Below are 24,132 nucleotides of genomic sequence, written 5' to 3' on the forward strand. Positions count from 1 at the left end.
TATTTACCATGTCTGTCTGTAGGTTTTACTCATTACCTTTATTTACCATGTCTGTTTGTAGGTTTTACTCATTACCTTTATTTACCATGTCTGTCTGTAGGTTTTACTCATTACCTTAATTTACCATTGCCTGTCTGTATGTTTTACTCATTACCTTAATTTACCATTGCCTGTCTGTAGGTTTTACTCATTACCTTTATTTACCATGTCTGTCTGTAGGTTTTACTCATTACCTTAATTTACCATTGCCTGTCTGTAGGTTTTACTCATTACCTTTATTTACCATTGCCTGTCTGTAGGTTTTACTCATTACCTTAATTTACCATGTCTGTCTGTAGGTTTAACTCATTACCTTTATTTACCATGTCTGTCTGTAGGTGTTACTCATTACCTTTATTTTCCATGTCTGTCTGTAGGTTTTACTCATTACCTTTATTTACCATGTCTGTCTGTAGGTTTTACTCATTACCTTAATTTACCATTGCCTGTCTGTATGTTTTACTCATTACCTTAATTTACCATTGCCTGTCTGTAGGTTTTACTCATTACCTTTATTTACCATGTCTGTCTGTAGGTTTTACTCATTACCTTAATTTACCATTGCCTGTCTGTAGGTTTTACTCATTACCTTTATTTACCATGTCTGTCTGTAGGTTTTACTCATTACTTTTATTTATCATGTCATTCTGTAGGTTTTACTCATTAACTTTATTTACCATTGCCTGTCTGTAGGTTTTACTCATTACCTAGATTTACCATTGCCTGTCTGTAGGTTTTACTCATTATCTTTATTTACCATGTCTGTGTGTAGGTTTTACTCATTACTTTTATTTATCATGTCATTCTGTAGGTTTTACTCATTAACTTTATTTACCATTGCCTGTCTGTAGGTTTTACTCATTACCTTTATTTACCATGTCTGTGTGTAGGTTTTACTCATTACTTTTATTTACCATGTCTGTCTGTAGGTTTTACTCATTACCTTAATTTACCATTGCCTGTCTGTAGGTTTTACTCATTACCTTTATTTACCATGTCTGTCTGTAGGTTTTACTCATTACTTTTATTTATCATGTCATTCTGTAGGTTTTACTCATTAACTTTATTTACCATTGCCTGTCTGTAGGTTTTACTCATTACCTAGATTTACCATTGCCTGTCTGTAGGTTTTACTCATTATCTTTATTTACCATGTCTGTGTGTAGGTTTTACTCATTACTTTTATTTATCATGTCATTCTGTAGGTTTTACTCATTACCTAGATTTACCATTGCCTGTCTGTAGGTTTTACTCATTACCTTTATTTACCATGTCTGTGTGTAGGTTTTACTCATTACTTTTATTTACCATGTCTGTCTGTAGGTTTTACTCATTACCTTTATTTACCATGTCTGTCTGTAGGTTTTACTCATTACCTTTATTTACCATTGCCTGTCTGTAGGTTTTACTCATTACTTTTATTTACCATGTCTGTCTGTAGGTTTTACTCATTACCTTTATTTACCATTCCCTGTCTGTAGGTTTTACTCATTACCTTTATTTACCATTCCCTGTCTGTAGGTTTTACTCATTACCTTTATTTACCATGCCTGTCTGTAAGTTTTACTCATTACCTAGATTTACCATTGCCTGTCTGTAGGTTTTACTCATTACCTTTATTTACCATGTCTGTGTGTAGGTTTTACTCATTACCTAGATTTACCATTGCCTGTCTGTAGGTTTTACTCATTACCTTTATTTACCATTCCCTGTCTGTAAGTTTTACTCATTACCTTTATTTACAATTGCCTGTCTGTAGGTTTTACTCATTACCTAGATTTACCATTGCCTGTCTGTAGGTTTTACTCATTACCTTTATTTACCATGTCTGTGAGTAGGTTTTACTCATTACTTTTATTTACCATGTCTGTCTGTAGGTTTTACTCATTACCTTTATTTACCATGTCTGTCTGTATGTTTTAGTCATTACCTTTATTTACCATTGCCTGTCTGTAGGTTTTACTCATTACTTTTATTTACCATGTCTGTCTGTAGGTTTTACTCATTACCTTTATTTACCATTCCCTGTCTGTAGGTTTTACTCATTACCTTTATTTACCATTCCCTGTCTGTAGGTTTTACTCATTACCTTTATTTTCCATGTCTGTCTGTAGGTTTTACTCATTACCTTTATTTACCATTCCCTGTCTGTAGGTTTTACTCATTACCTTTTTTTACCATTGCCTGTCTGTATGTTTTACTCATTACCTTTATTTACCATTGCCTGTCTGTAGGTTTTACTCATTACCTTTATTTACCATTGCCTGTCTGTAGGTTTTACTCATTACCTTTATTTTCCATGTCTGTCTGTAGGTTTTACTCATTACCTTTATTTACCATGTCTGTCTGTGGGTTTACTCTGTTACCTTTATTTACCATTCCCTGTCTGTAGGTTTTACTCATTACCTTTATTTACCATTGCCTGTCTGTAGGTGTTACTCATTACCTTTATTTACCATGCCTGTCTGTAGGTTTTACTCATTACCTTTATTTACCATTCCCTGTCTGTAGGTTTTACTCATTACCTTTATTTACCATTGCCTGTCTGTAGGGTTTACTCATTACCTTTATTTACCCTGTCTGTCTGTAGGGTTTACTCATTATCTTTATTTACCATGTCTGTCTGTAGGTTTTACTCATTACCTTTATTTACCATTGCCTGTCTGTATGTTTTACTCATTACCTTTATTTACCATTGCCTGTCTGTAGGTTTTACTCATTACCTTTATTTACCATGCCTGTCTGTAGGTTTTACTCATTACCTTTATTTACCATACCTTGAACTCTGTATTCTAGTTCTGTGTTGAATTCTGTATTGGTTCACTTGAACTCTGTATTGTAGTCCTATGTTGGATTCTATATTGGTTCACTTGAACTCTGTATTGTGGTCCTATGTAGGATTCTTTTTTATTTCACTTGAACTCTATATTCTCGACCTATGTTGGATTCTGTATTGGTTCACTTGAACTCTGTATTCTAGACCTATGTTGGATTCTGTATTGGTTTACTTGAACTCTGTATTGTAGTGCTATGTTGGATTCTGTATTGGTTCACTTGAACTCTGTATTCTAGACCTATGTTGGATTCTGTATTGGTTCACTTGAACTCTGTATTCTGGACCTATGTTGGATTCTGTATTGGTTCACTTGAACTCTATATTCTAGACCTATGTTGGATTCTGTATTGGTTCACTTGAACTCTGTATTCTAGACCTATGTTGGATTCTGTATTGGTTCACTTGAACTCTATATTCTAGACCTATGTTGGATTCTGTATTGGTTCACTTGAACTCTGTATTCTAGACCTATGTTGGATTCTGTATTGGTTCACTTGAACTCTGTATTATAGTCCTATGTTGGATTCTGTATTGGTTCACTTGAACTCTGTATTCTAGTGCTATGTTGGATTCTGTATTGGTTCACTTGAACTCTATATTCTAGACCTATGTAGGATGCTTTTTTATTTCACTTGAACTCTATATTCTCGACCTATGTTGGATTCTGTATTGGTTCACTTGAACTCTGTATTCTAGACCTATGTTGGATTCTGTATTGGTTCACTTGAACTCTGTATTCTAGTGCTATGTTGGATTCTGTATTGGTTCACTTGAACTCTGTATTCTAGACCTATGTTGGATTCTGTGTTGGTTCACTTGAACTCTGTATTCTAGTCCTATGTTGGATTCTGTATTGGTTCACTTGAACTCTGTATTCTAGTCCTATGTTGGATTCTGTATTGGTTCACTTGAACTCTGTATTCTAGTACTATGTTGGATTCTGTATTGGTTCACTTGAACTCTATATTCTAGACCTATGTTGGATTCTGTATTGGTTCACTTGAACTCTGTATTCTAGTCCTATGTTGGATTCTGTATTGGTTCACTTGAACTCTGTATTCTAGTCCTATGTTGGATTCTGTATTGGTTCACTTGAACTCTGTATTCTAGTACTATGTTGGATTCTGTATTGGTTCACTTGAACTCTATATTCTAGACCTATATTGGATTCTGTATTGGTTCATATTTCACGTCTAATATTTCATTGCAGCTATTAAATTACTTTAGCTGTTTGTAGTAAAGTTTCGTTACCAAGGTATCGGTCACATTCTGTTTATATTAAAGTTTCGTTACCAAGGTTTCGGTCACATTCTGTTTATATTAAAGTTTCGTTACCAAGGTGTCGGTCACATTGTGTTTATATTAAAGTTTCGTTACCTAGGTATCGGTCACATTCTGTTTCAGAAAATTCTTCTGATGTTTCCATCGATGTAGGTTTCTTGTTCAGAGAAACATGAATCTCACTGGTTAAAGAAAGAAGAAACAAACAAACAGGTAAGCATTACCAGGCTTAAAGTAACCTTTTATTAAAGAAACAAACAGGTAAGCATTACTAGGCTTAAAGTAAGCTTTTATTAAAGAAACAAACAAACAGGTAAACATTACCAGCCTTAAAGTAAACTTTTATTAAAGAAACAAACAAACATGTAATTCTATTAGCTCTCCAAGTAGTATTTCTTGTGTTATCTGAAGATACTAGAACAAATATAGAACCATATAAAAACTGGTGTGATACATGTTAAATTCATGTGGAGATATTACACTACCTTTTGGTGCTATCTCGGTTTATTATTTCTTTCATGTCATCTGGCACCGTTGGCAGGAGAGCAGCTGAAACAAGGTAGTACAGAGTTGTTGGATTAACAGTATTTAGTCATGGATTGTTGTTGGATTAACAATATTTAGTCATGGATTGTTGTTGGATTAACACTATTTAGTTATGAATTATTTTTGGATTAACAGTATTTAGTTATGAATTATTGTTGGATTAACAGTATTTAGTCAAAATTATTGTTGGATTAACAGTATTTAGTTATGAATTATTGTTGGATTAACAATATTTAGTCATGGATTGTTGTTGGATTAACAGTATTTAGTTATGAATTATTGTTGGATTAACAGTATTTAGTCATGGATTGTTGTTGGATTAACAATATTTAGTCATGGATTGTTGTTGGATTAACAGTATTTAGTTATGAATTATTGTTGGATTAACAGTATTTAGTTATGAATTATTGTTGGATTAACAGTATTTAGTCAGAATTATTGTTGGATTAACAGTATTTAGTTATAAATTATTGTTGGATTAACAGTATTTAGTCAGAATTATTGTTGGATTAACAGTATTTAGTCAGAATTATTGTTGGATTAACAGTATTTAGTTATGAATTATTGTTGGATTAACAGTATTTAGTCAGAATTATTGTTGGATTAACAGTATTTAGTTATGAATTATTGTTGGATCAATAGTATTTACTCACGGATTGGTATTACTGTGTAAATTTCTAGCTACTTAAAGCACTGTAATCATAAAATCACAGATTATAAGCCCTCTTTCTTTGAAACAGTTCATATTTCTACATGTATACCTGACTCAGGTGATGGGAAGTTTGGTTGGTAATTTATACAAGCACAACATTATGCAACAAAATATTTTACAGTTTGTTCCTCTTGTTTTGACACATAACAGTATTAAGGACTTTCACCATCTTTACTGTTCAGTCAAACCTACACTTTCACAACAATTATCACTTGTATTTTTAAGTTAATCCATATAATTATGTCCAAGAACAGCACGATCAAAACTTGGAGTAGTTGTTGATTAGATGTGGTAAACGTGTATATATGCAACTGTGGTAAACCTGGAAGCAATTGTAGTACAATTAAGTTATATACAGACATTTAGAATATAACCTAAACCTAAATTTATAAATATATGAACTTAGATTGTTTGAAGCCCAGAGAAAAAGTTTAATACATAAAGTGAATAAAAGTTCCCGGCTTTTGTTGTGATAGATTCATGTCAGGAAACTAAATTTTGTAGACACTTGGTGTTAGTGAACTTCATGTAACCATCCTCTATTAATAACAATGTGTTCAGTTCATCTATTAATAACAATGTGTTCAGTTCCTCTATTAATAACAATGTGTTCAGTTCATCTATTAATAACAATGTGTTCAGTTCATCTATTAATAACAATGTGTTCAGTTCCTCTATTAATAACAATGTGTTCAGTTCCTCTATTAATAACAATGTATTCAGTTCATCTATTAATAACAATGTGTTCAGTTCATCTAACCTTCCTCTATTAATAACAATGTGTTCAGTTCATCTAATGTTCCTCTATTAATAATAACGTGTTCAGTTCATCTAATGTTCCTCTATTAATAACAATTTGTTCAGTTCATTTAATGTTCCTCTATTAATAACAATGTGTTCAGTTCATCTATTAATAACAATGTGTTCAGTTCATCTATTAATAACAATGTGTTCAGTTCCTCTATTAATAACAATGTGTTCAGTTCATCTAACGTTCCTCTATTAATAACAATGTGTTCAGTTTATCTAACCTTCTTCTATTAATAACAATGTGTTCAGTTCATCTATTAATAACAATGTGTTCAGTTCCTCTATTAATAACAATGTGTTCAGTTCCTCTATTAATAACAATGTCTTCAGTTCATCTATTAATAACAATGTGTTCAGTTCATCTAATGTTCCTCTATTAATAATAATGTGTTCAGTTCATCTAATGTTCCTCTATTAATAACAATTTGTTCAGTTCATTTAATGTTCCTCTATTAATAACAATGTGTTCAGTTCATCTAACGTTCCTCTATTAATAACAATGTGTTCAGTTTATCTAACCTTTCTGTATTAATAACAATGTGTTCAGTTCATCCAACCTTCCTCTATTAATAACAATGTGTTCAGTTCATCTAATGTTCCTCTATTAATAATAATTTGTTCAGTTCATTTAATGTTCCTCTATTAATAATAATTTGTTCAGTTCATTTAATGTTCCTCTATTAATAACAATGTGTTCAGTTCATCTAACGTTCCTCTATTAATAACAATGTGTTCAGTTTATCTAACCTTTCTGTATTAATAACAATGTGTTCAGTTCATCCAACCTTCCTCTATTAATAACAATGTGTTCAGTTCATCTAATGTTCCTCTATTAATAATAATGTGTTCAGTTCATCTAATGTTCCTCTATTAATAACAATTTGTTCAGTTCATTTAATGTTCCTCTATTAATAACAATGTGTTCAGTTCATCTAACGTTCCTCTATTAATAACAATGTGTTCAGTTTATCTAACCTTTCTGTATTAATAACAATGTGTTCAGTTCATCCAACCTTCCTCTATTAATAACAATGTGTTCAGTTCATCTAATGTTCCTCTATTAATAATAATGTGTTCAGTTCATCTAATGTTCCTCTATTAATAACAATGTGTTTAGTTCATGTAATGTTCCTCTATTAATAACAATGTGTTTAGTTCATGTAATGTTCCTCTATTAACATGTTCAGTTTACCTTACCTTTCTATATGATGTTCGTTTCAGGTGTTTGACTGATACACAGGGTGAAGCTTTGCTTGTCTTCATCCCTCTCAAGTTTTATATTAAATCTGAAACCCATTCTATTCGGAAGACATAGTAAACAAAACAATTGACACGTTCAGTAGAACAGTACTTATTGATACAAACTAAACCTTAACGTTACCTTACCAACGTTTATTACAAACTGTACCTCGAATACGATTCTCGTACGTTTGTTCACTTCGGGTCCCGGCAGCTGGAGAGGTGTTCCATAGAACTGAATATTGGTGTTTGGAGTCTTCTACGTTCTGTTTAAAAATCGTGTTTAATAAAGTTTTTGTTTATGGCTACACATGTTTATTAACAACAAAAAGGGGGTTGAATTTCATTCTTTGCCACCTTAATCTTTTTTTTTTACTTTAATTTTGTGAAGAATTCTCAATATAAACATAATTTTAAACCAGTTTTCTGTTTGTCTCACATTATTTCGTCGATATAAATAATAAAGTTTGTAAAACTGTTTAAAACGCAGCTGAAACAATAAAACTATTTGCGTATTGAAACCGAGAAGCGATAAGGACGGAACTCTTAGGAGATAACATTAAAAATTATCTTCATTTAGTTATTTAGATAAAATTTAGTATTGAAAATACTCTTGTCCACATGCTACTCTCACCCATGGTGTGCAGCTTTTGTTTGTAATGTTTACAAAGTTATTAGTACATACTATAATCAGTTTTTAATAATTGGACAGGACGCCCTCAAGTGGTCCAGTTATAACACAATAAAGTATTTAGAGTAATATTGTTTAAATAATGGAAACCGATGTGATTTAACCAATATGGTGAACGTGTTTGAAACGTCAGTTGAGAATGTTGTTTTCATGTGTATTTCTATTATATAAGAATCGTTAGTTTGGTATTTGAGTGTGTTTAAAGTTTGTAATAATTGAGTCACAATGAGTCTCAGTTATCTTATAATTAATACAAATGGTAGAACCAGACAGTTTCACACCTGTCGGTGAGGAACGTCGTAGGTGTATTCTAACGGTCTGCTTCTCACCCTTCGTATGGTAGCATGGTTAACTCTGTCTGCACTCTCAGCTGGTGTATGCGTGGTGGCGTAATGAGACTGATAATACAGTGGCTCCCTCTGGGCATCAGTAGAAGTAGTGCACTTTACCTTTCCATACGAGTTCATGGAAATGTTATCCTCTCTGCTTCCGTAGTTTCTTGAAACTTTAAGCATAAATATACATTTTTAGTTTAACTTTAACATAGTTGGTTTTTTCAACATAAACTTTAACGACGTATCTTTGTCTTTATTAACGGTACATATTAGAATGTTTTATATCAAAGATTGAGCTCTCTGTAAAGGTTAAAACACAAGTTAAGCAGAATATTACACAATCAGAAACAACTCTATGGCACACAAAGGGGCCAACTAAAGATCTTTAATCCACACTTTAATTGGAGTATAAATCAAACTAAACATTCTATATTCTTAAATCAGTACATGCTACCGTTATAAAGCTACCTTATTCTGAACACACCTGCGTCAGGCTCCCTCTCTCTTCTTCTCCATATAACAACTAAAGCAGATACCAAAATAATCACCAAGACGACAAAAATGACACATACAGTGGGCACAAACACAGCCGGATCTTTTATAAATGTAGACTTTTGGTTGTCGACAGCCGAGTAAGGGGATATAGTAGCTAGAGAATAGAGTTCAGTGGATTTACTATTGATCCGTATGATAGAAAGATGGATTAATAATTAAAAAGTATCACATTGGAATGACTTCCAAGTTAATACAGTTAATACTATCAGTCAGTACACATAAAGATACATGACACTGACAGCTGCTACTGTTAATAAAACCATCACAAACTTTCTCTGCTGTTACACTGATAGCAGTTAAATCTGTAATTGTTACACTAGAGAACGGTAAATAACTCTTACTTAAGAACAGTAACTTTCTACAGCAGCTGTTACCTTCATGTAGTGTAACAGTTTGTTACACTAGATGAGGGTAACAGCTGTATGTATGTGTGTTCTTACAGCAAAGCCCCATCGGGCTATCTGCTGAGTCAACCGGAGGGACTTGAACCCCTGATTTTAGCGTTGTAAATCAGTAGAATTGTACCAGAGGAGGACGTAACAACTTCAACACCACGTGACGGTAACAACTTTAACACCACGTGACGGTAACAGCTGTAACACTACATAACGGTAACAACTGTAACACCACATCACGTAAGAACTGAAGCATTCTGTAACAGTGGCAGCTGTGACACAACACAACGGTAACAACTTCAACACCACGTGACGGTAACAGCTGTGACACTACATAACGGTAACAACTGTAACATCACATCACGTAAAAACTGAAGAATTCTGTAACAGTGGCAGCTGTTATTAAACAATATATGAAAGTAAACAAATGTTAAACAAACACAATAAAACTTTAGAAGCGTTAACAATACATGATTGTAAGAGTTACAATGCTGTATCACTGTAACGATTACACGGGTTTACCATAGGAACACATTTAACGACTGTTTCTTAAATGACAAACCTCTGGGTACTTTAATTTGAATATGTGTTTTATTTTTGACTGTTTACTAAATGTTTCAAACAATATCACAGTTTGTCATATAATTCATTTAACGAAGTGTAAGAAACTGAACTCAGAAACAAGTGTACCGAACCGGTTAATGAAACCAGACGATGCTTTGTAACGATATAATTACATGTGTAGTAAAATGTCATTGTATTTCAAAGTAACTTATAAACATTGTTAAAAATGATATATTTTATTAATAATATAGACATTACTTAGTTCATAGTACCTGTTAATTATTTATGTACAGCAGGTAATTAAAGTACCTGTTAACCCGTTATGTACAACAGTAATTAAAGTACCTGTTAACCCGTTATGTACAACAGGTAATTAGAAGTACCTGTTAACCCGTTATATACAACAGTAATTAAAGTACCTGTTAACCCGTTATGTACAACAGGTAATTAGAAGTACCTGTTAACCTGTTATGTACAACAGGTAATTAGAAGTACCTGTTAACCCGTTATGTACAACAGGTAATAAGAAGTACCTGTTAACCCGTTATGTACAACAGTAATTAAAGTACCTGTTAACCCGTTATGTACAACAGGTAATAAGAAGTACCTGTTAACCCGTTATGTACAACAGTTAATAAGAAGTACCTGTTAACCCGTTATGTACAACAGGTAATTAAAGTACCTGTTAACCCGTTATGTACAACAGTAATTAGAAGTACCTGTTAACCCGTTATATACAACAGGTAATTAGAAGTACCTGTTAACCCGTTATATACAACAGGTAATTAGAAGTACCTGTTAACCCGTTATGTACAACAGGTAATTAGAAGTACCTGTTAACCTGTTATGTACAACAGGTAATTAGAAGTACCTGTTAACCCGTTATGTACAACAGTAATAAGAAGTATCTGTTAACCCGTTATGTACAACAGGTAATTAAAGTACCTGTTAACCCGTTATGTACAACAGTAATTAAAGTACCTGTTAACCCGTTATGTACAACAGGTAATAAGAAGTACCTGTTAACCCGTTATGTACAACAGTAATTAAAGTACCTGTTAACCCGTTATGTACAACAGTAATTAAAGTACCTGTTAACCCGTTATGTACAACAGTAATAAGAAGTATCTGTTAACCCGTTATGTACAACAGGTAATTAAAGTACCTGTTAACCCGTTATGTACAACAGTAATTAAAGTACCTGTTAACCCGTTATGTACAACAGGTAATTAGAAGTACCTGTTAACCTGTTATGTACAACAGGTAATTAGAAGTACCTGTTAACCTGTTATGTACAACAGGTAATTAGAAGTACCTGTTAACCCGTTATATACAACAGGTAATAAGAAGTACCTGTTAACCCGTTATGTACAACAGTAATTAAAGTACCTGTTAACCCGTTATGTACAACAGTAATTAAAGTACCTGTTAACCCGTTATGTACAACAGGTAATTAGAAGTACCTGTTAACCTGTTATGTATAACGGGTTGTTATGTGCAGTACGTTGTTATGTACAGCAGGTTGTTATGTACAGTAGGTTATTATGTACAGCAGGTTGTTATGTACAGCAGGTTGTTATGTACAGCAGATTATTATGTACAGTAAGTTGTTATGTACAGCAGGTTATTATCTACAGTAGGTTATATGGAAAGCAGGTTGTTATGTACAGCAGGTTATTATGTACAGCAGGTTATTATGTACAGCAGGTTGTTATGTACAGCAGGTTATTATGTACAGCAGATTATTATGTACAGTAAGTTGTTATGTACAGCAGGTTATTATCTACAGTAGGTTATATGGAAAGCAGGTTGTTATGTACAGCAGGTTATTATGTACAGCAGGTTATTATGTACAGCAGGTTGTTATGTACAGCAGGTTATTATGTACAATAGGTTGTTATGTACAGCAGGTTATTATCTACAGTAGGTTATTATGTACAGCAGGTTGTTATGACCAGTAGGTTATGTTTTACCTCCTGTTTCTGTAAGGGTTGCGAACTGATATTCAGCCTCTGTGTTGCCTGCGTCATTTTGAGCTGTCACCAAAAGGTCATACCAGGTCCCTGGGCGTAGGTCAGTTACAACAACGTTCCTCTGATTTGGAATCACATTGTTAGACCACAATGACCACTCCTTTTGGTCCCGAAGTTTGTACTGGATAATGAAATACCTTAACGGGCACCCACCATCTATCCAGGCAAGCAAGTTAAACTGGACATTTGAACTGTTTGTGGTGACAAACCTCTCTACACGTGGAGCTGTTGGTTCTATTGATGAACAACAAAACATGACACAGACAAAGTTCTTGGTTTTATTGTTAAACAAACAAACTCATTAATACTTCACATGGTGAAAACAACAAACTTATTAATACTTCACATGGTGAAAACAACAAACTTATTAATACTTCACATGGTGAAAACAACAAACTTATTAATACTTCACATGGTGAAAACAACGAACTTATTAATACTTCACATGGTGAAAACAACAAACTTATTAATACTTCATATGGTGAAAACAACAAACTTATTAATACTTGACATGGTGAAAACAACAAACTCATTAATACTTCACATGGTGAAAACAACAAACTTATTAATACTTGACATGGTGAAAACAACAAACTTATTAATACTTGACATGGTGAAAACAACAAACTTATTAATACTTGACATGGTGAAAACAACAAACTTATTAATACTTCACATGGTGAAAACAACAAACTTATTAATACTTCACATGGTGAAAACAACAAACTTATGAATACATCACACAGTAAAACAACAAACTTATGAATACATCACACAGTAAAACAACAAACTTATGAATACATCACACAGTAAAACAACAAACTTACGAATACATCACACAGTAAAACAACAAACTTATGAATACATCACACAGTAAAACAACAAACTTGTGAATACATCACATAGTAAAACAACAAACTTACGAATACATCACACAGTAAAACAACAAACTTATGAATACATCACACAGTAAAACAACAAACTTATGAATACATCACATGGTAAAACAACAAACTTATGAATACATCACACAGTAAAACAACAAACTTACGAATACATCACACAGTAAAACAACAAACTTATGAATACATCACACAGTAAAACAACAAACTTACGAATACATCACACAGTAAAACAACAAACTTGTGAATACATCACATAGTAAAACAACAAACTTACGAATACATCACATGGTAAAACAACAAACTTACGAATACATCACACAGTAAAACAACAAACTTGTGAATACATCACATAGTAAAACAACAAACTTACGAATACATCACACAGTAAAACAACAAACTTGTGAATACATCACATAGTAAAACAACAAACTTATGAATACATCACACAGTAAAACAACAAACTTACGAATACATCACACAGTAAAACAACAAACTTGTGAATACATCTCGTTTTAAATACATTTAATCAGTATTTCTTGCAGTGAGAATATGAAATATTTCAAGAGATATGTGTGTATAGTTAGTATGGTTTTAATGGTTAAAACTATTAGACAGTTTAATATACAGAACAATCTGTCAATAGTAACAACATTGTGATAAAGATACATAACACTAAAGAATCAATTCCTTCAACCGGTTTCAGTGTATTGTTTAAATGAGGTTCCATAGTGAAGATAAGTAAAGTTATAGATTTGTATACATATAACATCATACATGGTATTGTAGCTAACATTACAGGTTACGTGTATATACAGTTAGGGTTGGTTTTAACAAGTGACGTAGTTAGAACCATTAATTTGTATATGTTTATAAACAGTTATAGTTGAGTGTATAATTATAAACGAGTGGTTACATACTCGTTCGGTTATAAATATTTATACTGATCTCAGCTACGATTTGATCTACAAAAAAGTTTGTGAAAACAACTTGATCGTCTAACGAGAAACAAGTTAAATTATTTATTGTTAATAAGTGTGTTAAAGAAATACACGTGGTCTGATGAAAAATTATATTTAGTATAGTATAGTCAGTTCATTTAGGGTTAAAACAGGAAGAACATCAGTAATATAAGTACAAAAAATGTCTTACTGGCTCCTTCTAATGTAACTTTGATGACCTCGCTGGGATCGCTTCTACCCACGTCATTAACAGCAGTTATGTACAGCTGGTAGGTGGCGCCACATTGAAGATTGTCCAATAAGTAAGAGTACGGTTTGGACGGTAAATTAACATATTGCCAAGAATTACCCTCCTCCTTGTAATTCATAGTAAAACCTGGAACCAGGAAGTTGATCATGTGTAATACAAGTAAAGTTGATCATGCGTAATACAAGTAAAGTTATTAGGTCTAAATATTCACTAATGTTGGTTACGGATATAAAACAGTTTGTTAGACAAAATGGTTGTTGTTTATACAATGCTTGCTTAATATTTGCTATTACAGAAAGCCATAAAAGTAATGTTGTAGTGGATTAATATTTTTAGCCGTGGCGCTGGGTTGGTTTTTAAGTAGAAACTTAAAACAAATTTTTTACAATTTCAGATATAGTAACAGTTTTGCACTTAGGAGGTCACACACGATCTATTCACTTATTGGACAATTATAGATTTAATTACTCAACTCCTGTCTGAAGGAATTTTAGTTGGAGGGCAGGTTAGTAGAGTTGTTGTTTTGAGTCATAATATCGAGTAGGATACATGAGCGTCTCTCGCTTGGGACTTCGCACAAAAATATAATCAATTGTAGGGTAAGAAAAAGGTATATATTAACTTACTCTAATAGAACCGTAGTATCACGACTGTCCGCTGGTGGCAGGAAGGGTTTCAACCATAGTGTTGTGACAGTCTGAATGTAGCAGTAGTCGATCGACTTGTAGTTTCGTGATAGAACGAAAACATTTATTTACTATGAACATCCATACAATACCGGATTTAGTTAGAGTGACTATTGATATCGAGACATAAAGAACATTATTTATGATGAAGAGACGTTTAGAATTCAGCTACGTTCTGCTGGTATTTGTTTCGTAAAAGCTATAGAACTAAATGAGTTTAGCTACCAATAGATGGCAATAAAACCGTGAAAACCGTCATCAAGTTTACAAAACCGAGGTTGGTTACTATGGTAATTGCCAAAGGTTTGATTTGGTGAGCGTATGCGACTATATGTAAGCTTGAGACAAATGGCATCTGGCTGTTTGTGTGTGAGCGTGCGTGCGTGTGTTTACGTACATGAAATTTTAAATATAGCAGAGAGTAACAAAATAAATCAATTAATGAGAAAACAACTTGAAGGAAAAGTTTAAAAAGATACAATTATTAGATATGAACAGTAAAGCCGTTTTCTATTCCAAGCTGCCCAGCAGTCTGACAGGCATATCAGGTGTGTTGCAGCGTTCCTATTGGTTACACGTGTGTCTGCTGCTCGTCCAGCAGGCATGTCAGGTGTGTTGCAGCGTTCCTATTGGTTACACGTGTGTCTGCTGTTCGCCCAGCAGGCATGTCAGGTGTGTTGCAGGGTTCCTATTGGTTACACGTGTGTCTGCTGCTCGTCCAGCAGGCATGTCAGGTGTGTTGCAGCGTTCCTATTGGTTACACGTGTGTCTGCTGTTCGCCCAGCAGGCATGTCAGGTGTGTTGCAGGGTTCCTATTGGTTACACGTGTGTCTGCTGCTCGTCCAGCAGGCATGTCAGGTGTGTTGCAGCGTTCCTATTGGTTACACGTGTGTCTGCTGTTCGCCCAGCAGGCATGTCAGGTGTGTTGCAGGGTTCCTATTGGTTACACGTGTGTTTGCTGTTCGCCCAGCAGGCATGTCAGGTGTGTGGTAGCGTTCCTATTGGTTACACGTGTGTCTGCTGTTCGCCCAGCAGGCATGTCATGTGTGTGATAGCGTTCCTATTGGTTACACGTGTGTCTGCTGCTCGCCCAGCAGTCTGTCAGGTGTGTGGTAGCATTCCTATTGGTTACACGTGTGTCTGCTGCTCGCCCAGCAGTCTGTCAGGTGTGTGGTAGCATTCCTATTGGTTACACGTGTGTCTGCTGCTCGCCCAGCAGTCTGTCAGGTGTGTGGTAGCATTCCCATTGGTTACATCGTGTGTCTGCTGCTCGCCCAGCAGGCATGTCAGGTGTGTTGCAGCGTTCCTATTGGTTACACGTGTGTCTGCTGTTCGCCCAGCAGGCATGTCAGGTGTGTTGCAGGGTTCCTATTGGTTACACGTGTGTTTGCTGTTCGCCCAGCAGGCATGTTAGGTGTGTGGTAGCGTTCCTATTGGTTACACGTGTGTCTGCTGTTCGCCCAGCAGGCATGTCATGTGTGTGATAGCGTTCCTATTGGTTACATGTGTGTCTGCTGCTCGCCCAGCAGTATGTCAGGTGTGTGGTAGCATTCCTATTGGTTACACGTGTGTCTGCTGTTCGCCCAGCAGGCATGTCAGGTGTGTTGCAGGGTTCCTATTGGTTACACGTGTGTCTGCTGTTCGCCCAGCAGGCATGTCAGGTGTGTTGCAGGGTTCCTATTGGTTACACGTGTGTTTGCTGTTCGCCCAGCAGGCATGTCAGGTGTGTGGTAGCGTTCCTATTGGTTACACGCGTGTCTGCTGTTCGCCCAGCAGGCATGTCATGTGTGTGATAGCGTTCCTATTGGTTACACGTGTGTCTGCTGCTCGCCCAGCAGTCTGTCAGGTGTGTGGTAGCATTCCTATTGGTTACACGTGTGTCTGGTGTTCGCCCAACAGGCATGTCAGGTGTGTGGTAGCGTTCCTATTGGTTACACGTGTGTCTGCTGCTCGCCCAGCAGGCATGTCAGGTGTGTTGCAGCGTTCCTATTGGTTACACGTGTCTGCTGTTCGCCCAGCAGGCATGTCAGGTGTGTTGCAGGGTTCCTATTGGTTACACGTGTGTTTGCTGTTCGCCCAGCAGGCATGTTAGGTGTGTGGTAGCGTTCCCATTGGTTTACACGTGTGTCTGCTGTTCGCCCAGCAGGCATGTCATGTGTGTGATAGCGTTCCTATTGGTTACATGTGTGTCTGCTGCTCGCCCAGCAGTATGTCAGGTGTGTGGTAGCATTCCTATTGGTTACACGTGTGTCTGCTGTTCGCCCAGCAGGCATGTCAGGTGTGTTGCAGGGTTCCTATTGGTTACACGTGTGTCTGCTGTTCGCCCAGCAGGCATGTCAGGTGTGTTGCAGGGTTCCTATTGGTTACACGTGTGTTTGCTGTTCGCCCAGCAGGCATGTCAGGTGTGTGGTAGCGTTCCTATTGGTTACACGCGTGTCTGCTGTTCGCCCAGCAGGCATGTCATAATGTGTGATAGCGTTCCCTATTGGTTACACGTGTGTCTGCTGCTCGCCCAGCAGTCTGTCAGGTGTGTGGTAGCATTCCCTATTGGTTACATCGTGTCTGGTGTTCGCCCAACAGGCATGTCAGGTGTGTGGTAGCGTTCCTATTGGTTACACGTGTGTCTGCTGCTCGCCCAGCAGGCATGTCAGGTGTGTTGCAGCGTTCCTATTGGTTACACGTGTGTCTGCTGTTCGCCCAGCAGGCATGTCAGGTGTGTTGCAGGGTTCCTATTGGTTACACGTGTGTTTGCTGTTCGCCCAGCAGGCATGTTAGGTGTGTGGTAGCGTTCCTATTGGTTACACGTGTGTCTGCTGTTCGCCCAGCAGGCATGTCATGTGTGTGATAGCGTTCCTATTGGTTACATGTGTGTCTGCTGCTCGCCCAGCAGTATGTCAGGTGTGTGGTAGCATTCCTATTGGTTACACGTGTGTCTGCTGTTCGCCCAGCAGGCATGTCAGGTGTGTGGTAGCGTTCCTATTGGTTACACGTGTGTCTGCTGCTCGCTCATCAGGCATGTCAGGTGTGTTGTAGTGTTCCTATTGGTTACACGTGTGTCTGCTGCTCGCTCAGCAGGCATGTCAGGTGTGTGGTAACGTTCCTATTGGTTACACGTGTGTCTGTTGCTCGTCCAGCAGGCATGTCAGGTGTGTTGCAACGTTTCTATTGGTTACACGTGTGTCTGCTGTTCGCTGACATTTTTTCCTGCTTTTTATTTTGAAGCTTTGTGTTTAATTTCTCCGTGAAAATATCAAACAGAGCCACAGTATAAGTAACAGACAGAAAAGGAAGCATCTGACGCCATCAGTAACGCAGAATCACTTTCTGTTATTGCAGAAGTTTGATCGTGGTGTGTCTGTGCGGCGTCTTACTGAAGAATATGGTGTCGGAACTACCCCTGTATATGATTATAGGGTGCTGCCCTGGGGTGATACATTAGTTCTAAAATACAAAAAATTACCTATCATTGTATTATAACAACGTTTTGTGTGTTGACTTTTGTCCATACCTGTTATTGTATTATAACAATGTTTTGTGTGTTGACTTCTGTCTATACCTGTTATTGTATTATAAAATGTTTTATGTTTTGTATGTTTTTATATGTCCTAGTGTTTATGATACCTTTCTTCTAAAGAGGTGGATGTTTTTCTATGTTTGTGTTTAGTTGTGTTATTGAACAAGTGATTCTTTTAGGTGAGAGAGTGGAGGTTAGTTTTGTTTCCTGAGCTTCGTGTGGTTAAAATTTGTGTTTTATTTTTTGAGAACTAAAGATGACCGGATGGAAGTGGTATTAATGCTGACATAAGGTTATATTGGCCCATGTTAAGTGTTAGCGATTTCCTAAGCTACTATGTAAATTAATTTAATTTTTTAGTTTAATTTGAATCAAAGTCGATATTTACGTAAACAACCTAACCATTATTCTCTCTGATTATCCATAAGACTGGATAAAGTAACTGGTCATTAACCATTCATTTTTTAGAGGATGGAGAGCTGTGACTTTACCCAGAGTGTTTTGAAATGTTTAACTTTTTACTGTCCAAAAATCGGAAAGTAGCAGATATCCCTTGACGTAAAGTTGACAGTTCTTTCTCACGTGCAGCAGAAGCGTGACTCGAGCAACCTGCCTTTGTGCTGTCTTCATTAAAAGTCAGGATCACCAGTTTCGTCAAGGTTTTAAACATTTTTTTGAAGTTTACAGTTTACTATTTTAAAAACTTTGAATTGATTCATAAAGTTTAGTGACATTTATACTGAAATGTCATATTATTTTATTAATTTTGGTTATTATAAAATTTTACACAATGTCTGTTGTAGTGACATAAATTTGTAAGAAAAAGTTATTTAAGAGAATAGTAGATGATGTTTAATAACCTTTTAGGCTATGTCTGTATAAATTTAAATGTTGTATTCGATGTTAGCCAGTGGGAGTTTATGAAGTGACGTGACTGATGTGGCTTAATAACCAAAATATTCTTGAAAGTGTAGGAAACACTTTGTGATAAAAAAAAACATTACAAAGAAAGATCCGGTCCTACAACAGAAACATTACAAAGACAAAAACTTTACACAATTATTTAAACATTGAACAATAAAAACTCAAAATAAGTTCGTGGGACGTGACAAGCATTTTTCTTAGATTAAGATGAAAAATCAACAAATCCAAACAGCATGTATGAGATCACTACTGCCTTTCTAGTTACTTCCAATAACTGTAATAATTATCGTACAGTAGAATGGAACTTTTCTTTCCATATTTTTTATTATTAAAATATAAATTTAATATGTAAATTGAAGATTTATTTTATAGGAAAGAAAAGAGAAGTAGACAACTTAATAAAACAACTTACTCTGGACTGGAGTGCTGTTCTCGGTTTCTAGTTCCCACACCAGTTTCAAACTTGTGGAGGTTGACACCGACACTGTCATTCTGGGTGTGTGAGGTGGGTCTAAAAACATGTTTAATATGGCTAACACATTTGTGATACATCCAGTGGACTGGACTTACGTGATAAAAATCAAGGTAAATATATAACGCTAAATGGTATAGAGTTAACTACACGGGACTAGTACACTTAAAATCGCATAACAGTGTTTCCTGCACCTCTATGATAAATACAGTGTTTGTGTGCATCTGTGCTAAATACAGTGTTAACTGCGCGTCTATAATAAACGCACTGTTTACTGTACAATAAATACAGTGTTTTCTGTAAATTCCTTCATTGTGACTTTGAAGGCTAAGGATCGTACCCTTTATTACTGAGCCACTGCCATTTTTAACTGGGAATTTATATCTCCACAACAGCCCTATTGACACCACTCAAGGAGGAGTTGTCTACAACTCAGGAAAGTAGACAAGGTGCTCTTCAGCTGCTGATGAGATGATTACTTTGTGGTCTATAAACACATGATTACTTTGTGGTTTATAGGAATAAACTTATAGAAGGAAGAGCACCCTTTTGATGAACAATCACATGTCATAACCTATGATAGTTGCTATAATAAAGGAGCTGATTTAGCATTCATCGTCTTGTGCAGCAATAATATCCTGTATAACGTTGTTGTGGTATTGACGTCTACCAGAAGAATAAAAAGAACTGAAGAAGAAGACATAATGCAAGCTTTTCACTGGCACCACAAGGAGGGAACAGGAAGCCATAAGGCAAGCTCATCACTGGCACTACAAGGAGGGAACAGGAAGACATAAGGCAAGCTCTTCATTGGCACCACAAGGAGGGAACAGGAAGACATAATGCAAGCTCTTCACTGGCACCACAAGGAGGGAACAGGAAGACATAAGGCAAGCCCTTCACTGGCACCACAAGGAGGGAACAGGAAGACATAAGGCAAGCTCTTCACTGGCAGCACAAGGAGGGAACAGGAAGACATAGTACAAGCTATTTACTGGTTCGCTGAACACAAAACCACTATTGTCAACATAATATATAAGATTGACTCAAAGGCAGTGGGGGATGAAATTCTGTGTTGATCCCAAGATGGATAGTAGAAAGCTAAACAAATGCATGGATAGACCATCACTTTGATGTATATACCAGTTCCAAATAGGGGTCAAGTTAAAGAAGGAAACTGGAAAGCTTCTATCAAGACCAACACAACCCTACTTTGAGGATATCAACCTCGTCTTCACTGGTCAGGAGAATACAAAAATATGAAAAGTTTCAATTCTATAATCGTTTACAAATTTATATGGTCTACAAAAAGATATCTAGATTTAGCCAGAACTAATTCTATACAAGTTTAAAATTTATTTGACATTAAACATCACCAGTCTCATGATTCTGTCAGATTATGTACTACATCAGTTTATATTTTCTTTATAGTATTCACTACCAAAACAATATTCTGTTACACTTAACTGATTTACGATTCAGTAAACTAGAATCACCACATATTTTGTTAAATTTAGACAATCCATAACGAAGTAAACTTGAATTACCAAATTATTTGTGTTATTTAGGTAAGTTACGATTCGATAAATTTGGCTTCAAGTGACACACACCAATATTACTGGAGTCAGGCACTATCATAATAATTATGTAAGAACTGACCCAAGAGGTTCAGTTTGAGATAACTTCAGTCAACTACCATTATAAGAAAAGAATTATTACTTACCAAACTCCAACGTTCTAACAAAGGTCTTCATCGACAGAGGTCCAGGACCCTGATCGTTAAAGGCTTGAACAACAAAACTATATCGAGTTGCTCTCTTCAAATCTCGAACAACAAATTCCCATCTCTTGTTTGTATTATTAACCAGCATTGTTTGATTCAAGAACGACCCCTTCTTTCCGTCCTCCTTGTGTCCGATGTAGAAACCATTAATAGTGTCAGGTGACTCATCACTTTGGGGAAACTACATTAAATGTATACAGATAGTTTGGTTGTATCGTGGTCTCTGTAATGACTCATTACAAGTAACAAACAAGTTCATTTTATTGTCATCAGTTACTGAATACGTAATACTATCACAGTTTGTAAGTACCAGCTAGATTATTTTATTGTATTCAAATGACTGAATACGTAATACTATCACAGTTTGTAAGTACCAGCTAGATTATTTTATTGTATTCAAATGACTGAATACGTAATACTATCACAGTTTGTACGTACCAGCTAGATTATTTTATTGTATTCAAATTACTGAATACGTAATACTATCATAGTTTGTAAGTACCAGCTAGATTATTTTATTGTATTCAAATGACTGAATACGTAATACTATCACAGTTTGTACGTACCAGCTAGATTATTTTATTGTATTCAAATTACTGAATACGTAATACTATCATAGTTTGTAAGTACCAGCTAGATTATTTTATTGTATTCAAATGACTGAATACGTAATACTATCATAGTTTGTAAGTACCAGCTAGATTATTTTATTGTATTCAAATGACTGAATACGTAATACTATCATAGTTTGTAAGTACCAGCTAGATTATTTTATTGTATACAAATGAATGAATACGTAATACTATCATAGTTTGTAAGTACCAGCTAGATTATTTTATTGTATTCAAACTACTGAATACGTGATGTTATTAGTTTTATTAGTAACTTGTTTATTTGGGTTAAATACATCATATTATTACTTGTAATATGTTACAAACTTACAATCCAAGACAACTGCACAGAACTGGTATTAAGACAAATTACTGTGACGTCACGTGGTATGTTTTTTGGGGCTAAAAGAAATGAGAAATATTATTAAAACGAGAAAAATAGTGGAGGTAAATGCATAAGTAATGTATAGCAATGAACCGTATTATATGACCTTCAAGAAAGACGTAAATGCATAAGTAATGTATAGCAATGAACCGTATTATATGACCTTCAAGAAAGACGTAAATGCATAAGTAATGTATAGCAATGAACCGTATTATATGACCTTCAAGAAAGACGTAAATACATAAGTAATGTATAGTAACGAACCGTATTATATTACCTTCAGGAAGGACGTTAAGAAACAATAAGTTTATATTGTAAGTTAAACCATAGCTGCTTCGTGTTAATATACATATTGTTTTGTTATTCTAATCTTACGTTAAACCTAAACAAGACTGGAAATAATAGTTAAATATTAATAATGTTATTTTATATGGAATTTAAAGATCGCTTATCGTGATGACGAGAAGTTCACTTGAACAGAAAATTTATTTGAAAACGACTGGTGTGGATAATAACACTTTTACTGTTTTACTAGTTCAAAAGTAACTACCATAACATGTGTTTTATACCTTAGAGTAACTTAAAGAATAACACGACCTTTCTGTCTATTGTTTTACTAGTACAATAATAACTACCATAACATGTGTTTTATACCTTAGAATAACTTGAAGACTAACACGACCTTTCTGTCTATTGTTTTACTAGTACAATAATAACTACCACAACATGTGTTTTATACCTTAGAGTAACTTAAAGAATAACACGACCTTTCTGTCTATTGTTTTACTAGTACAATAATAACTACCATAACACGTGTTTTATATCTTAGAGTAACTTAAAGAATAACACGACCTTTCTGTCTATTGTTTTACTAGTACAATAATAACTACCATAACATGTGTTTTATACCTTAGAGTAACTTAAAGAATAACACAGCCTTTCTGTCTATTGTTTTACTAGTACAATAGTAACTAATCTTACTATTGTATGATATAAACAGAACAACTAATGCAATTCTTCTGTATACAGTGAAAAGCGTTTCATGTTTATACTCTTGATATGTATTGAACACATACTGACATAGAGAACTCTTTGTAACAACACATGTTTACAGAGTTTGTTTTTTGTAGACACAAAACAACGCATATTAACACAATAGAGTTTTTGTAGACACAAAACAACGCGTACTGACGGAGTTTTTGTAGACAGAAAACAACGCGTACTGACGGAGTTTTTGTAGACACAAAACAACGCATATTGACGTAATTGAGAACTCTTGTAGACAATGAAAATGCAAATTAAGATATACAGAAGTGTGGTTTGTGGCCATGTTTACTAAAGTGTAAAATCTTGATACAAAGTGAAAACAATAATTATATGATATAACTGAGATAAGTTTGCAAACCTTCAATTCCTGTAATGAACTTTAGTTCCTCATGTTGGTCACTTACACCAATACTGTTTTCAGCAACAATTTTAAAACGGTATGTCGTCTTTGGCCTGAGATCAGTTATTGTTGCTGTACTCTTAGAGGCAGGTACAGTTAACTTCCACTTGGTGGCGTTCGAACCTTTAAAAAGCAGTACGTGTAACAATTTTATATACAT

At 35.2% G+C, this 24,132-nt stretch overlaps 1 protein-coding gene across 1 annotated transcript in view; it reads right to left on the reverse strand.

Moving 5' to 3' along the window:
- Positions 1–3,067: 3,067 nt before the first annotated feature.
- Positions 3,068–24,132, reverse strand: part of LOC143245824 (cell adhesion molecule Dscam1-like) — a 74,828-nt gene continuing 53,763 nt past the window's right edge. The window contains exons 15-26 of the mRNA XM_076492079.1: positions 23,931–24,095; positions 22,472–22,542; positions 21,470–21,710; positions 19,687–19,785; positions 14,091–14,276; positions 11,977–12,270; positions 8,974–9,138; positions 8,436–8,659; positions 7,633–7,729; positions 4,642–4,705; positions 4,253–4,338; positions 3,068–3,171 (exon numbers count right to left, since the gene is read on the reverse strand). Of these exons, the coding sequence (XP_076348194.1) occupies positions 3,068–3,171; positions 4,253–4,338; positions 4,642–4,705; positions 7,633–7,729; positions 8,436–8,659; positions 8,974–9,138; positions 11,977–12,270; positions 14,091–14,276; positions 19,687–19,785; positions 21,470–21,710; positions 22,472–22,542; positions 23,931–24,095 (1,796 nt within the window). The remainder of the gene's footprint in view (positions 3,172–4,252; positions 4,339–4,641; positions 4,706–7,632; positions 7,730–8,435; positions 8,660–8,973; positions 9,139–11,976; positions 12,271–14,090; positions 14,277–19,686; positions 19,786–21,469; positions 21,711–22,471; positions 22,543–23,930; positions 24,096–24,132) is intronic.

Source organism: Tachypleus tridentatus, chromosome 3, assembly GCF_004210375.1.
Source record: "Tachypleus tridentatus isolate NWPU-2018 chromosome 3, ASM421037v1, whole genome shotgun sequence".
Taxonomy (NCBI): domain Eukaryota; kingdom Metazoa; phylum Arthropoda; class Merostomata; order Xiphosura; family Limulidae; genus Tachypleus; species Tachypleus tridentatus.